The sequence below is a fragment of the Hipposideros armiger genome, unplaced genomic scaffold (genome assembly GCF_001890085.2).
Source record: "Hipposideros armiger isolate ML-2016 unplaced genomic scaffold, ASM189008v1 scaffold_784, whole genome shotgun sequence".
Taxonomy (NCBI): Eukaryota; Metazoa; Chordata; class Mammalia; order Chiroptera; family Hipposideridae; genus Hipposideros; species Hipposideros armiger.
Window position 1 is genome coordinate 239,618 of NW_017732134.1, and position 16,702 is coordinate 256,319.

Consider the following 16,702-nt stretch of genomic DNA (forward strand, 5'->3'; position numbering starts at 1 on the left):
GCGGCTGCCGCGACTACTCCAGACTCGCCCGCGGAGTTTGCCGGCGGGGAAGGGAGGCCGAACGGCGGAGCGCACTCCTGTTCTTGCCACCGTCTCGTGGATGTCGTACCCCGGGTCGTGAGAGAACTTTGCAGCGGGCTGGAGCGCCCTTTACGTAGAGGCATACGAAGGGAAGGAAAGAAAGGACCCAGGAAGGGTACGAAGCGCCCGGACGGGTCGTGTGGGGCGAGTGGTCAGCAGGCGCGGCTTCTGGATGCGCCTCGAGGAGCAGCGGGCGACTGCGGGACTGCCCTTCGTGGAGTAGCCCCGTCGGGCCTGGAGGGTTTGTGCAACCGCGGAGAACATCGAGTGCCGGGCGTACGGGGTGTGCCGAGCAGCCTCTTGGCGTGCCCTCCGCACTTTCCCAGCCTCGCCGTCATTCCGCGCTTCTCGGTCAGGGTTGAGCCTGCGGGGCGCCGGGAGCGGAGCCTACACCGCGGCCCGGACCTCGCTCCCCGCCGCTTTCCAAGGGCCCGCGAGTGCCCGGCAAAGGTGCTGCCCGGACCCGCGAGGGTCGGCTCCGGAACGTCACCAGATTGGTTTGTGTAGGGTTAGCCGGCAGCGCGGTGCCACCTGCATCTCGCCCGCCGCTGGCGCCGCGCGGAAAACCCGGAGAGGAGGCGGACCGGGAGAAGAGCAAAGGAAGGCAGTCCGCCTGGATTTGTTTGCCCGGGACGGTTGCCGAGCACGCGGATCGCCTACTGGAGTGGGCCGGAGTCACCGTTCCCCCACCTCCTCGCCCAGGCGGCCAAGGCCTGTGGGTTGGAGAACAGCGCGGCGTCGCGGAGGTTCTTGGTGCAGCCGGGCCCGGGGTGCCCCGCGATGTGGCCCTGAACGCGGGAGCCCACACTGGCGGGAGCAGAAGCAGCCGGGCGCGGAGTGGCCCGTGCGCCCCGCCGAGCGCGCCTGCGTGCGTGGCCAGCGGGCCCCCTGTGCGTCCCGCTTCTGCTGGGCTTCCTGGCTTAATTTTTCTCGGCGGGATTAAAGTTGGAAATTGAGCGGAGAATTGAGTTGCCGGGGAACAGAGCCGCGGCGGCCGCCAGAGCGATGTTCCCGCAGAGCCGGCACCCGGTGAGGCGCGGCTGGCCTGGGGGACAGGGCTGAGGGCGGGGGTGGGGAATGGTGAGGCACTCTTCCGTGCTGTAGGGAGGCGGGTGGCTGCTGCACTCTGACGGACCCTCTCGTCTAAGGGGCAGCAAGGTTGGCGGGGTCCCTAGTCCTACTCTCCTGAGGTGGGTAGTGAGCTGAAACTCCCAACCCCCCCCCACCTTTTTTCTGGGCCCCCTCCTACTTGACGTCTAGACAAGGTGGCGGGGGCGCCGGGAGAGGCCGGGGTTTCGCTCCCGCAGCCACATCCTCCCCCTTCCCCGGGGCGGGTAGGGCGCACCCCCCTCCCCCTTTGTTTCTAGTTTCACCTATTTGCATGTCAATGCGGCCCCCGTTCCGGCGCGCTTAAGGTGGCCCTGGCGACTCTGGGAACGAGGAGCGTTAGGGATTTGTTTTTCTCCTCTGGTTCTCGGGGTCATTATCGCCCCCGTGGGGGAGGGTACGGCGATGACGACAATCTGGCCTGGTCCTCCCGGACCGCCGGGGAGCCCCTTTCCCTCCAGCCCGGTGATCCGGGAAAGACTGAAAGACGCTCAGAGCCTCTAGAAGCCTGGGGTCGAAGTAGTGTCCACTTTCCCCCTCCCCAAAGTGAAGCGCAAACTCGAGTTCGGAACTCCGTTTTCCGCCACTTCTAACTTTATGTTTTGTTTATGTTCCACCCACCTCTCTGTCCTCTGCTTTATCCACCCGCCCGAATCTCCGTCCCACGGTCCCCTTCGCTGGTCGCCCCCCAGACGCCGCACCAGGCTGCAGGCCAGCCTTTCAAATTCACTATTCCGGAGTCTTTGGACCGCATTAAAGAGGAATTCCAGTTCCTGCAGGCGCAGTATCACAGGTGCGTGTCGGGCCTCGCCGGGCGACTGGTGGCCGGGGCAGCCCTGTGCCCCACGTCGCCCAGCCCCTTGGCGGCGGCGGCTGTACTTAGTACTGGCGTCCAGGCGGTGGCGTGTGGAGTCGCAGTTAAAAGCTGTCCTTCACGCTACCCCCTTTCCTGGCTCTTCCCGGGCCGCCTCTTGTCTCCTCCTCCTCCCATTGTTTCCCTTCTGCCGGTTTGCTGCTGTTCCAGGGAGTCTATTTTCGTGTATTTAGGAGTTACATGAGAACCGTCAGTCTTTGCACTTCATTTATTTATTTTGCGACAAACAGGCTGAGCTAAAACCTTGGTTCAGTCGATGCCCCAGCCTGGAGTGTCGGTTGAGGGAGGCAAAGCCAGTGTTGAAATCGCTGTTTGCTATGCTAGAGAATAGGGTTGTCTGAGGCAAAGTCCATTCTGGAACGCTAGATGCGTTTAGGCTGTGCCCATCATTGGTGGTCATGAGGGGGGTGCTGCATGTGTATAAGAGAAAGCTCACCTGCCTTGGCGTCATTCTGGGTGGATCTGGGTAGGACAGGGGATTGGAATCACATTTATATCCATCTCAGCTTTAGTCTGTTCATTTAATAAGACCTACTTCAAAAGATTTGTAAATAAAAACTATTTGTAAAGCACCCTGTCCGTAGTGGACTTTCCAGAAATGTGTTTCTCATTCCTATGAAGTCTTAGCTGATTAGAGCTAAGAAATAACTGTAATGACAGTTTTTATTTTTGTCACACTTGCGAAAAAACACAAATGCTGGGGTGTGGATTTTCTTAGTTTGTCAAGAGGCTTTCTGATTATTGACCTTTTGTCTACTTGAAGATAATAATCTCAAGAGCTTGAGGCATACCTGCCCACACAGTGTTTACCAAGCAGGAAAGACTTCAGCCTACTTCACTGCAGTAGCTGCTTGACATATTTTGGCAGGGATTTGGAAACCAAAGGTTTTAAAAGGGACCAACAATTGTAGAAGTAACTTGACAGGTACAGTTTTCAAACCTAGAGAATGTTTGAATTGGCAAAGGTAGTATAGCCTTCGCCTGAGACTGAAGATTGTGCAAAGACCAGATGTTATAAAGGTGGAGTCCAGAGAAGCAAACTTTGATTCAGGGAATTAGGACGGAACAGATGACCACCAGAAAGAATCAGTCTTCTGGGTAGATCAGAGGTTTTGACAGATTTTTAATTCTTGGCGTCTGACCAGTATGCACCAAGAAGAAAAAGAATAGTAGCTGAATGGATACCCTGTAATGTTCACCTTATTTCTTTCCCCTGTTAAATGCAGGGACAAAGCTTTTGGGTGTTTACCTAGATAGTTTATGGCTTTTCCAAATTGGTCTGTTTTTACTTGAAGTGCAAATATGTGAGGCAGATGTTAAAACAAGTGACATAATGTTTACATTAAGTTGCCTGTTTTGTTTTTGTAGCCTTAAATTGGAATGTGAGAAACTGGCAAGTGAAAAGACAGAAATGCAGAGGCACTATGTGATGGTAGGTATCAATTAGACTTTTTTCCTTTTCATGTAATATGAGCAAATATATGTTCTTAGCATCATAAAACATGAATTAATGAAATGATTGGTTCTTTTTTCTTTTTACAGTATTATGAAATGTCATATGGATTAAACATAGAAATGCATAAACAGGTAAGCTTTAGTTAAATCTTAAGCTGAAATGAGAAATTAGTCATGATTTTTTTCAATAGTGGCTTTGTCTTCTTGTGGGGGGTTTGTGTGCTATTTTTCTGCCTTGGCTTCCCTTCCTGCAAATTGGTGGTACTGCTTTGGAGCAAGGATTGCTTCTTGACAGTTACAAAATGTTTAAATGACTGGGTGAGAGGTGCTTTGAACATGTAAACTAGCTTGTTTATAGGCCAATAGGAACTGACTCTGAATTTACTTTTCCACCTGGATAGATAAATTCTCCTCTTGAGAGATCCGAGTATGTATTCTGTAGAGTTGCTGAAGTTGAGAATAGTTAATGTTTTTGTTCTGGTTTGGAAAGAAGTATGGACCTGTGAGACACTTGTGTTTAAAAGAGGTTAAACAAGGTGTATGACTAACTATGGGATTTTCTTTATGCTTTGGGGCTGCATAAAGTGATACTCAAGATTAGTGGCTTATTAGCACACATCTTTTTGAAAAATTTCTCAGTTGATCCAGATTTGGAGGTTAAAAAAAAAGTGTTCTTTTATGGTCACAACATATGTTGGGAGTTGCTTCAGTCCTAGTGGTTTTAAAAGCATGAAAAGATTAGTGAGTGGAAAGCTCTAGCTATGACTATGAGTTTGCAAGTTCCCATAAAATTCACACTTATGGCTACTATAATGGTGTATAAAAAGAGTATTGAGCTGGAACAAGGCACTAAGGACCTCATAAGGGAAGAAAAGCTAAATGATTGCTCAGCCCAAAGGACCCTCGATTGAGTAGTCATTGTCTGCCAAAGAAAGCATTAATGGCAGGGTGTAAGTATTCTGGAGATATGCTGACATTCACTTTTTCATCAAGACGCTGGTACAATAAGTCTTTTAGAAATCGATTGCCTCTTAAAAAATTATCATCAGATGAAGTTGCACAGTTGGACACATTTCAAAGTGCAACAATACAATTCTTACTTGATGTATATGTGCTATTTCATCTCAAACCCTTGTTTCATTAAATTAAAGAGCATGGCTGACTGGCTGGGGCACAGTGGAGAAATTGATTAGTTCAGCCTTCAGATCTTCCTTATATTCAAAGACTTTCATTAAGCAAGTGTGTTTCAGAGTTGAATTCCGCTTTTGTAATTCTGCATGCACTCTTTGATTTTTAATTCATCATAGATTTCATAACGTTAAGTTATCATCCTGTACATTAGATCTGTTCTCAGATATGTGTTTGGAAAGAGAGTGAAGTTCAGGTCCTTTCATTAATAATGTAGTTGGGCCTTTAAAAATGCTGATTTTTATTCTGATTTGCAAAGTTAGTAGTCCAGTTTATGTTGGGTTTTCTGCCTTTGTTCTCGTGTGTTTAAATAGCTAGTGCGTTTAAACATGTTGAGGCATCTGTAACTTGTTGATAATAATTGGACTAGAAGATCTATGGTCATTTAAATAAATTATGCAAGTACACTTGGTCAAGAAGTTCTAACCTGTCACTTTTTTTTTTAAGTTAACCACAATTTTGCTAACAAATATTCAAGAAGAGTAAGAGGAGCCTGAGCTTTTTCTTAAACTCATGAACTCAAAGGATTTAATAACCTCACTGATTCTTTTACAAGGAAATGCCACTTTGGGTGATGTATGCTGGTGCTGGATTTATTGGGGGTGCTAAAGACGGGTGTAATTCTTCTGGGTTCCTGTAGGTTACATGGCAGAGTGAGCTCTTCTTTATGGAGTAGGGGAAAAGGAAGAAGGGGAGAAGAGGGTCAGGAACCCCATGGTGTGAAAATAGTTTTCTAATGAGTTTCTGTACTCCATCACGCATTTGTGGGTGTATGCTGTCCCTACGTGAGCCAGGATGGGTTAATAATATGCTGTGTATAATTGGCTCAGTGATTTGAAAAATGTGAAAAGCTGAGATGCCATGTTCTTCATCATAGGGTATTCAGCCCCCTGAAATTTAGTTTATATTGTAAATGCTGACAGACCCTTAACTAGAGTGGTGTGCAAAGCAGTGCTATAATTCAGTTTAAAGCAGCCTTACATTTGAAAAACATCCCCTGAATGTCACACATTAATAATAAGTTCTGAGGAGACATTTGGTGCAGCTAGTAATCATAATTCTTATTAAAACTGGTGACGTCTGGCCCCCAGGGTGTAGCCAGGCTCAAATTGATGCTTTTTGCCGCCTGATCACCAGCATGGCCTAAGTGCTCATTATATTGTAGAGAGGGCCTTTGGAGCTCTCATTAGATTTGACAGGAATTCTCTCTAGGGGGAAACTGGGCATTAGCGAGACTCCTGACAGGCTGAAATTAGTCCTGCTTTATGGCTTATAACCAAATGCTAGCAAGGCATCATCAGGGGACACAAAAAATTGTCATTTCTGACAACATCTTTGTTACTGAAAAAATGCAGTGATGGGGAAACTTTCCGTGGAGAGAGCTTTAATGTTAAGATTTATCTCCAGTGTGACTACTGCTCTCCCTTTCCACCTTTCAACGGGTTTGTCGAAGGAGTGAGTTTTAGAGATTTCAATGTCAAGACTTACCAGACTTTTCCATCTGGGAAAAAAAAAGTAGGAGTGTGTCCAAATCAAAAATGGTATAATTGTGGTTTCCTTCCTTGGTTTGGTGCCTGCAGTCCATGTTTACGTTGTGTCGACACTTCCTGATAAGCCTTCCCCTTACTTTCTCTGCTTGCGTTTGTGACTGGTTACTGCAAAGTCAAAGGCATGGGGATGGTAATGGATACTTAAATCTTTTATTGTAGCATTAGGACAGTTTTTTTCTTTGAGCCTTTTATAGACCTCTGCCTGTCATTCTCTCTCCAGGTAGATCTTAAACTATAGCTATCTCTATACAAGAGAGGTGGAGACTTCATCAAAAACTGAGGCGATTCTGATACCACCACTGTTAGAGGTCATGTGAATCTAGTTGTTTGAGGTCTGTGCCTAGTGTTTGGCATTGTAAATTTTAAAGTGTTTTTTTCTCCCCTGTGGCATGATGTACCTCATTTGAGATACACACACACAAATACACACACACACACACATTTATTTATTTATTTATTTATTTATTTATTTATTTATTTATTTATTTATTTATTTATTTATTTATTTTAAAGAAACTTTATTGGGGAACAGTGTGTTTTTCCTGGACCGATCAGCTCCAAGTCAAGTAGTTGTCTTCAATCTAGTTGTGGAGGGCGCAGTTCCTTGGCCCATGTGGGACTCTAACCAGCAACCTTGGTGTTATGAGCCTGCGCTCTTAACAACCTGAGCTAACCAGCCACCCCCTCATTCAATATTTTTGGCAACAAAGTGCACTGTAAATACATAAATAAGCTTTATTTATCCCACTCGTGTATCTTTTCAGCAGGCTGATGAAGCCATACCCTTAAGTTTCATTAGTGGCTTGAATTTGTGCAGCACTTACCAGTTTGCAAAAGTGATCTGCCTCATCCTGTGAAGTAGATGGGTTAGGTGTTTTGCTTTGCCTGCAGCTATGGGTACACATTCAGAATCTGGGCCTTGTCAAGGCCGAGCACCTATTGAACCTTGAGTTTGGGCCACCTGGTCCCCAATTCAGTTTTTCTTCCCTGTACCCACCCTACTGCTATTGAAGGACGAGGCCAGTGGCAGAATCATTTCTGGGCCTTGGTGTAGAGACTCAAGTCTGTCTAGCTGCATGTGTCTCCTCTTCTCACTTTTTGTGCTGACCAGCTTCACATTGACAAGATGTTTTCTAAAAGTTATGAAAATCAGCAGTACTGACTGGTCTGTGGGGGCCACCGCTATGGGCAGGGAGAAAGTTGTAACCAGTTGAGCAATACCCCTCTGCAGGTTAAAATACTTCTAAGAACAAAAGAAAATTTCAACATGTTGCCAGGACTCCTGGTTGAGACTCAGCAATGCAGTGAGTTTGATCAGTCACTTTGTCTCTCTGTGCTTGTATTCTTCTGAAGAGCAGTCCCAGTGAGCACTTGGGGCTCTCCAGGGCGGTGAAGAATTTAAAAATAAATGAAAGGACTAGCTCTGGAAGGAAAATTGTTTTCAGCAATCATGGTCATGGGGTGGGAGGAGGAGGAGAAAGGAAAAATCAGATGAGAGCTTAACGTTTCCAAGCTCTATGCAGCATTTCAGCAAGCACAGTGTCTCAGACCATGTAAATTTTGGAGTAAAACGGCTTTCACAATTTTGATAATGTGCTTTAAAGTTTCTCTTAAAAAGTAAGTTGTTTCAGTAGTTTTTAAAAAGTGTTTAGATGGAACTGTTAGGGATTCGCCTGTGGGCTCATTCCTTAGGTGTCACTGTCTTACTATTTGTCCGCAAGTTTTACCTGTCTTCCTATTTTTTAGCCAATTGTGTTTTCTGTCTACAGTTTCTCACTTTGAGGTTTGTTTTTTCCTAAGTCAGTGTTTCAATGGGAAATGACCAGCTGGAGTGTAGGCACTTAGAGTTAAGCTCCACCAGGTGGTAATAACTATAATACAAAGAGGGTAGCTGTCATCAGAATGGGAGTGGTCCCCAACTTCATATTCATTAGACAGGCCTGTCCTTTACAGGCCTATGTTAACAGAGATAAAGCTCCATATGTATTGAGAGCCCAGATTCCGAGGTGCAAGATTAGCTTTTGTTTTTTATCAGTAAGAAGGGCGGAGTCACTACTAAACCTGCACCTAGGGAACCCATCAAAGCTGGGCCAGTTGCTGTTTTCTGTCCAGGGTTGACTAGGGTGAGGCAAATGAGAGGGGCCCAGGGCACAGAATTTAAGGAAAGTATCAAAAAACTTAGGACTCTAGATAAACAATATTTTTAAAATTCAAAATTGATGCCAAGAGGAACAAAATTGATGCCAAGTAGGACCAGGGAGGGTCGAGAATAGGGTGAGGCCAGGGAGGCAAATTTCAGGGTCAGGGAGCAGAGAAGAGGTAGAATGAATGGCCAGTTGGGAGCCGCTGTGATCTGTAGGATCTAACTTGGTGTGAAGTACTCCATTGTGGTCCCAGTTTAATTAGGGACTACGATTAGTGACCGCGCAAGTCATTAACGAGTTGCCTGGGCCTTTGTTTGCCTCTCTGTAAAATAAGGGGTTAGACTAGGTAGCTTCTAAAGCCTGGTTCATCTCATGTTAGGGTAGTCACACCGCACCCCTGCTGGAACCCAGCACCTTGTGTATATCAATTGAGGAGTCTTTGGCCAGAGGGTTTAAGATGTTCCTCCAAATAGTGTTTATTAAGAAACACAGAAAGAAAATCTGTTCCCTTAGCAGACATTTAAATAAATCATCTGTGATAAAGATATGTTCAGTTACTGGCTCATGGTACCATTTTAAGTTTCCATAGATCTGAGTCTTTGCTCTTCTATTATTAAACTTTCGTGGTCTCCAGAAGTGGATTAAATTGGAATAAACTAAAAAAATGACTGGGTTTTCATCAAGGCTTTGATTGACTCTGTCACTCCAGTTGCTTACTGTTATTTCAGATGTTTAAAAATTGGAATTCTCAGAACTAGTACCTTTAATGTGGAATGTTTGGTATATGGCTTTTAATAAAATTTTAGATGGCTGTTTTGGTCGGTGGGTTTATTTGACAAGATTAGGTGTTTATACCTTCAAAATAGTCCTCACTAATGAAATTGGTAAGTTCTATAGTAAGAAATGTGCTATAGGGATTGTTCCATGAATATGGTTTGGTGTTTTAAGTAGAGATAGAGATAGAGATAGATATTACCCATGGACATTGAAGTGTAGGAGAGATTTTCTAGTTTTCTGAGGCATGGTTTGATCCGCAAAATGGAAATTTTAACATAAATTTTAACATAATTTAAGATATTCATGTATTGCCATTCACTTTGTTAAAGAAAAAATGGTTTCTAAGATTGCTTGCAAAACTATGATTACAGAATTGCTTTTTGTAGACCACCCAGTCGCCCAACACTTTTTATGAAACTCCAAGAGATGTTGACATAAAGTTTTATCAAATAACCTATGATTTCACACAAATCTATATTTCATTATTTTACAATGCAGTTTTTAATCATTTTGAAGTTTAATTCAATTTGCTTGCTTTAAAGCAACATAAAATCATAACTGTGAGCATATTGTTTACCCCTTTCCCCACACTTTTCTCATACTATGTAGAACAAGGAAACTTTTTAGTTTTTCTTGTAGTAGTATTGACTGCTTAGTCATTCTTTGACCGCAAAATATGTTAGTTGAAAAAGGGTAGGTAAAGGTCATTTTAGATATAAGGACAAAACCGGGAGTAAGAACCAATGGGAATTCTGTACATTGAATTAATTTTTCATCTGCCAAATAGAGAAAAGTTGCTATTGAGTGTACATCGCTATGCACGGTGGAGGGGTTAGAGCTGTATACACATCTTGTTAGATATTCATTAGACATTCATTATTCACGCGATGAAGTGGAATCATTTGTTTCTCAGAATGTAGGTATATTTGAACTAGTGTGTCCAAATCATGCAATTTGTTAAATTGCTGAAGCACAGGCAGTACTAGGCTGGGTTTGATGTTAGTGTCATTACTGATCTAACCAGTTTATTAGTCTGTGGTATTTGTGCAACCTGTCAATAAAAAATTTGAAAACATATCACCAGACTTGTTTACTTAACAAATTTATAAATTATCTAAACATATTATCATAGTCATATATTGTATACATTCATAATAAAAGGAAATTTAAACAGAAGGGTTAAAATAAAAGTTTTCGTATTCTCAGTGCTCCCCATTGGCTTGTCTTGTGTGGCCCCTCAGGTACGCCCACTCTCTTCCCCAGACCACTAGCCCTACCTTTCAAACTCTCACTCTGCATTGGAACAGTCAGTCACCCTGGAAAGGGAGCATCTTTATGACCGTGAATGCAGAACGCCTTGAAGGGCTGGTCTTTTGGCCTCCTCGACCTAATTTTGACTTCCTACTTCAGTAATTGCCTCTGCCTATCTGTGTCTCACCCTGATGAGTGAGTGTCTCGGCCAGTCTCACTTGGCCACGTCTCTCCTCGTCCCTACAGGTCCTTTAATCCAGCCAAATGGGTGTCTTCTTTGTGCCTACAATATGTCTTGTGTTTTTCTGTTTTCTTCTTTAAAAGCCCCCAGGCCTTTTGGTCACACTGCACATGGACTTCCTCCATAGCCTTCAAGGTCCAGCTCCAATAACAACACTGCATGTTTACTTCAAGGCCTTCCATGACTGCTCCCACAGGAGGCTGTCACCCCATGTAGCTGTGCTCTGATTTCTGTGTTTTTCATGTGCCTCTTTTCTTACTTCAGCTAGTTTGCTTGAAGCCTGAGTTTGAGACTTAACACCCACCTGTGCCAGTGAGGCAGGCAGAGTAGGCACTTTAAGTAGCGTTTAATACACTCCTTATGTGGAGTGGTAGTTGTAACCATTTTGGATCCTGAACCCATATGAAAATCAGGTGAAAGTTGCTTGGCAAACAAAACCCTGTATAATAGCTTTGCCCATTAAGTTTGACTCTTTATGGACATGGTAGGATTCTTCAGCCAGTCCATGGAACCCAGATTAAAAACTTGAATCAAGAGTATGGGTCCTTATGTGAAAATTAAGAATGAGATCTGTTTGATTTCACTACATGTTTTGTAGGACTTCTAGTAATCTCACCTAACCACATTTGCTCAGTTGTTTTCCTTTTGGAAAAGTGATTTATAGTCAGAATATCACTGAGGCTTCTTAATGGGGACTTTAATTACAGTGATGTATTTGGGTTTGTACTAAGAAGAGAGAAAACAGAAGTAGCATGTTGCTGAGGCTTGGGTGTCCCTGTGAATTGAGTGTTCCTGGAGCCTCTGCTTATATCCTAAGGTTGACCTCAGCCCTTACAGAGTTGTGGATAAGTTGCCTTAGAAGCTTCACCCAAGGTGTTAAACTTGACTTAGTTGCCAGGTTTCTTAATAATAATGATTATACCCATTGATTATTTACTTACAGCCTTTATGTAGTCCCTTCACCCTCCCAACAATTTATTATGAAGAATTTCAAATACAGAAAAGGAGTGAACACCCATATTGTACCCGCCTATGTGATACCAGGAGTGTATAAATTCACATTTTGTAATATCTGCCTGTCAAATACCTTACATAGAGCTTTTGCCCCCCCTTCAGTGGATAAGTAAATGAATAATTCTAGAAAACGTTAATTCTCGAAAACTTACCTGGTTTGTTAGAGGGCTGGGACTTTCTTTAGCTACCAGCCCTGTTTTAGACTGATACGTGGAGGAGGAATTTCCTCAAAGTACATTTTAAGAATTCCATCTTAACAGTTGTTTACAACATTTTCCTGCAGGACTTGCCCTTTGTGGTTTTGGCATGGGTGTATTAGGTGGTCCACTATTATATGGTGTTAGGGTGCTTTCTTTCTCAGCTGTCACCTGAAAGCAGAGATTTGTCCGTAAGCAGGAAAGCTGCACTTCCCTTCCCAAGCCCACCTACGTTTTGGTCCTCTGAAATGCACCCTTAAGATGCAATCAGTATATTTCCTGGGGGGAAATAGCTTTAGTGTTCATAGGTAGGACTCTGGGAAGCAACTGTGCTAAAGGACTCTGACCTTGGACTTTGTGTGGTGAAAACTGTCCCTAGTGGAGAATTTACCTTGGCCTCAGAGGCCTTGGGTGTAGAGGGGTGTGAAGTACCAGAAAACTAAACCTCTTGAAAGACGCCTCGTGCGCAGGCGGCTCTCCAAGGCAGGGGGCCTCTGGGGGTGCAGCTTTTGTCCCACTTCTCCCCCCTCGGTGCCCTCTTGATGCCTTGAGCAAACAGCCAGTCAGTGCCTCTTACAAGTAAGGTGACCAGCCAGTGTATTGACACGCACAGACACAATGGAAAACTGCATTAGGAGGCAAGCCATTGGGATTTGCAGTAAATATATTACACAACACAAGTGACTTGCCGATACTGCTTGTTTAGCAGTTTGCAAGGGCAATGGCAGTATGGATTTTTGAATTAGAAGGGAAGGGCTGTTCTTTCTCTGTGCGGGAACATCTATTTGATGGCTGGGGAGAAAATTGATTTTGAGAACAAAATGCAGCTGCCTTTATTTGTGCCATTTGAAAGGCTTCTGTGGATTAGTGAGTGAGAATAAAAAGGGTGCTTTTGGTTTAGGAAAAGGGTGTCTTAACATTGATCTGCATCGTGGTCTGGTATGGAGAGAAGAAAGGGTGGGCCCCTGGGATGGAGGAAGGCAGGCCAGCCCCCATGCAGCCTCCAGCCACAGGTGCCCGCTGGGTTCTCGGATGGGTTTTTGAGCTTTGGCTTTCAAAAGTCAGCCTCTTGGGTTTATTATTACAGAGTAAGCTTATTCTGGACATTAGAGCGAGTAGCCTAACAGCCCTCACCCATTGAGTTCCCAGTGCCCTGGGAACTGTGCTGTAGGAGCTCCCTGTAAATCCTTCCAGCCCCCCTTGATGGGGGTATTAATTATTCCTCCTCACAAAAGAGTTAACAGCCAGTAGGTTAGGGGATGAAGGCAGCACTGACCCCATCCGTAGTTACCAGGATTGAGTGAGTTTCTACACGCAGGAGCAGTTACAGTGGTGCCTTGCACTGGGCACTGTGGAGGATAGCTGTTCTCGACGTTATCGTCTAAGCCTATTACTGACCCCTTTAACACTGTACCCTGTTGTTGGAATTCTAGGCCGTGCTCCCATCTTGTTTTTCCAAGCTCAGCTTCCTTCCTCCCTCTATCTGAGTGATCCACTTTTCATTATCTTTCCTCAATCACTAAGTCTTTTTTATTGGTTTCCTTCTAAGATCAGAAGCGTTTATCGTAAGGCTCACAGGAAACTTTTTCTTTTTTTTAATGAAGCCCCTATTGGCAGCCTGTTGTTTAAGGTTATCTAGTGGGACTAAAATCCCTTATTTGGGCCAAACAACAAAATGTGCCCTTGAAAGGCAGCAGCCTTAAATAGTTAGTACAACTACCAGTGAGAGTAGAGTTGTGTTTTTTCATTTAAGGGGAGAGATGAACAACAAAGAGGATTTAGTTCATATTATTGAAGTGAGTTTTAGCAGAATAAAGAATGGGAGGTGCATTTCTGATTTTTTTTTTCTTTTTAATCTAATGTGGAAAATCCAGCTCTTAATTTGAAGAGACTGTCATCCTGAAACAAAAAGATGGTATGAATTACAAGGCCAAGCTTTTGCTTGGTTAGAGAAAGAAAAACTCACCAGCCTTGATGAGATATGCATGCATAAAGTTTTCTTTTGGCCATTAAAACTTGTAAGGTGCTGTGAAACAGAATAGGTATTTGTGTTATGTTCTCCATGTAGATCATAGGCTTAAGATTTTTGTGGACTGTCACATTCACAGCTACTGCTATGTGGTAATATTTGGGGGAACAGAAAAAAATGCACAAGGGAGAAAAGCAGGCCATTTGGGATTGGATATAGCGGAAGTTTAGGCTATTGACTCTTTATTTCCAAGCACGATACAGTAGAAACTTCTTGGGTGTCTTTGTAAATATTTGGGACAAAGGATGGCACAGCTCAGACAAATTGTGCCCAGAACCTGCTCTCACAGAAGCTCAGAAGCTCAGCTGCCCGCTGACATCTGTGTGCTGAGAAGCTCCACGTTGCTGTCTCTTTGTGTTTAGCTTGAGAAGCAGTCCGGAAGTCCTGAATGTCTGTAGGGAAGCACAGGGCTCTTGACAACCCCCCGGCCTGCCAGTTGGCCGGGCTTCCGGCGCCCTTTGCATTTGTGAGCCGGCTGGCTGTTTCACAGTGCCTGGGCTGTGAGCCCCCACAGAGCCAATCTCCTTGCACAGCTACCAAGAAGGTTGGACTTGGACCACTGTAATGTATCCAGCTTCTGTACTTTTTAGCTGACCAAAGGCCAAAATCATACCAGGAACTCAAGAGGGGGAACTGCTGACTTTTTAATCTTGTAGGATATCTGTATTCCATAATCGACTAGCCTGTACGCTGTGATATTCATGAATTAAAAGAAGTATAGGAGGTATCACATTTTGACTAGGTGGTGTTCTCAAAGGGTACAGGGATTTTTGAACTGATTGTTGTGTCTGTGTTCATTCTTATTTCTTGCCTAATGGATCCAATATGTCTTAGCCACCTAAAGAGCCCCAGCCACATCAATGGCAGTATACACTGTAATCTTGTGCCGCCATTATGTTGGTCATTACCTTATCACAAGGTCAAATACCCCCCAAAAGCTGTGATTTTGAGTTACTCTTTATCCCTCAAACTACTGCAATTGCTCGAGTTTATATGGAATAAGTACCATTTGTTGCTTCTCAAAACAGTATAAAAGAGAAGGTGCTTTTGAGTAGACTTTGCACTGTGAGAATATTGGTATTGACACCATTTATAATTTGGAGTATAGTTTGAAGACCAGATTCTACTGTTTGTCACATACTGGTTAATATGGCTGTAAAGAGGAGATGAATGTGGCTACTTTTCCAAGTCTATTACTCAGGAGGACTGTAAATTTGATTGGCTGTTACAATTCTAGCAGAATCATTCGATTTGAGAGCAATAGAAAGATAAGATATCCAATTACCCAAATGATTTGCAGGGTTAGCCAACGTTGTCATGGAGACACGAGTTGGAACAAATTAAATTTTAAGCAATAAAATAATCTTAAAGCCCGTCTGGGAACAAGAAAATTGGCAGTGGCACTTACCTGAATTGAATCTTAGCTTGACACGATGTTGTTTGACACTGATATACTGTGGGGGCCTAAACTTATATATGGCACAACATTACCTTAAAAAAAGTAGCTTGACCAAACCAGGAAAGGTTAGTATCAGTATAAAGTTGGGAAATTAACATTGATTCCATGGCTTAAATGATAATTAGGTTCTGGGTTCCCAGGAATATTTTGTATTTAAGGATTGAAATGCCTTAATAACGATTAAGCAGCATTAATGGGACACTTGAAAAAGGATTGATTTCACAGCAGTGTGCAGTTTTTGGAACTGCTGCTCCCTTTGTGTGTATGTTAGCAGACCTAAGAGACATCGTGTGGATGTCTTTTGGTGGGGGTGGAGGTGTAAGTATGCATATATTTGCATGCATGAATAAGGAGATTTTTGGCACATGCCCCTGCACTGCAGATGATTCTTCATATTCCTTAACATTTCTACTTGGCTGCAGGACTGTTTGCAGACTGGGAAAATCCTGTTCCAAACTTTAGCTGATGACCTAAAACCTGAGTAAGCATCAGTCTGGGGCTTAGAAGGTTATTTCCCTTTATTAATGTATTGTTTAACTGGTTCCTGGCTTGTGCTGCAGATTTGAAAACAGCCGAGTGGCCCAGAAGGAGGGAGGGCTTTTTATCCACATGGCTGTTAGACAGATGGAGATGAAAATTGGTCTGAGGTCAAGCCATTTGCAGCGTTCTCACAGCCTTCGATTTTCCTCTCATCCTCACCACAGATCATCTCAAATGATTCAGTAATGACCAAAAGTGCAACATTGACCTTTATTCCCTGGTGGATTACTGTATTTCACAGTCCAAATGGCAGGAAGTCTATGCTGTTCTTCCAGAAGGAGCTCAGTGCATTGAACCAGCCCAGCCCTGTGGGAACCCTGTGAGGGCAGACCAGTGTAACAGAACACGTGGGTTACATTTGGTTTCTGGTGCTCTGGGAAACAAGCATTGACATGTTCTGAACCCACATAATTAATGGAAGAATATCTGGGATGCTTTCTAAAAACACATGAACACATACATTGATTTGCCCACTTGTAAAATAACTGGTGAATTACAGGCGTGGTAATGTCTGGTGGCCCCTGGTTTGTAAATTGTTCTCCCTTCCGGGACTCTGTATTGTTCAACGTTTTTAATGCTTCCCCAGTAGATACTAAGACAACACACTGTAACACAGTATCATTTTAAAATTGTAAATTGACATGACTGAGCATAAGGGTAACCCAAGCTTTTCTTGGATATACTTTTTTTTTTTTTTGGGGGGGAATTGAGGGGATGGGAACAGCATGGGGAATTAGGGGAAGGGGAACAGACAAGTTGCTGTTGTTTTGTTCTTCAGTCTAGTTGTGGAGGACG

At 43.9% G+C, this 16,702-nt stretch overlaps 1 protein-coding gene across 4 annotated transcripts in view; it reads left to right on the forward strand.

The window, feature by feature from the left end:
• Positions 1-667: 667 nt before the first annotated feature.
• The window catches only part of TLE1 (TLE family member 1, transcriptional corepressor), an 88,045-nt gene continuing 72,010 nt past the window's right edge, over positions 668-16,702 (forward strand). For 2 of the 4 annotated variants that reach the window (XM_019628376.1, XM_019628377.1), the window contains exons 1-4: positions 1,027-1,110; positions 1,881-1,981; positions 3,431-3,494; positions 3,605-3,649. In XM_019628376.1, the coding sequence (XP_019483921.1) occupies positions 1,087-1,110; positions 1,881-1,981; positions 3,431-3,494; positions 3,605-3,649 (234 nt within the window). In that variant the 5' untranslated portion in view covers positions 1,027-1,086. Of the gene's footprint in view, positions 1,111-1,880; positions 1,982-2,756; positions 2,988-3,430; positions 3,495-3,604; positions 3,650-16,702 lie in introns of those variants that run through there. The other 2 variants (XM_019628378.1, XM_019628379.1) reach the window with 2 other exon arrangements.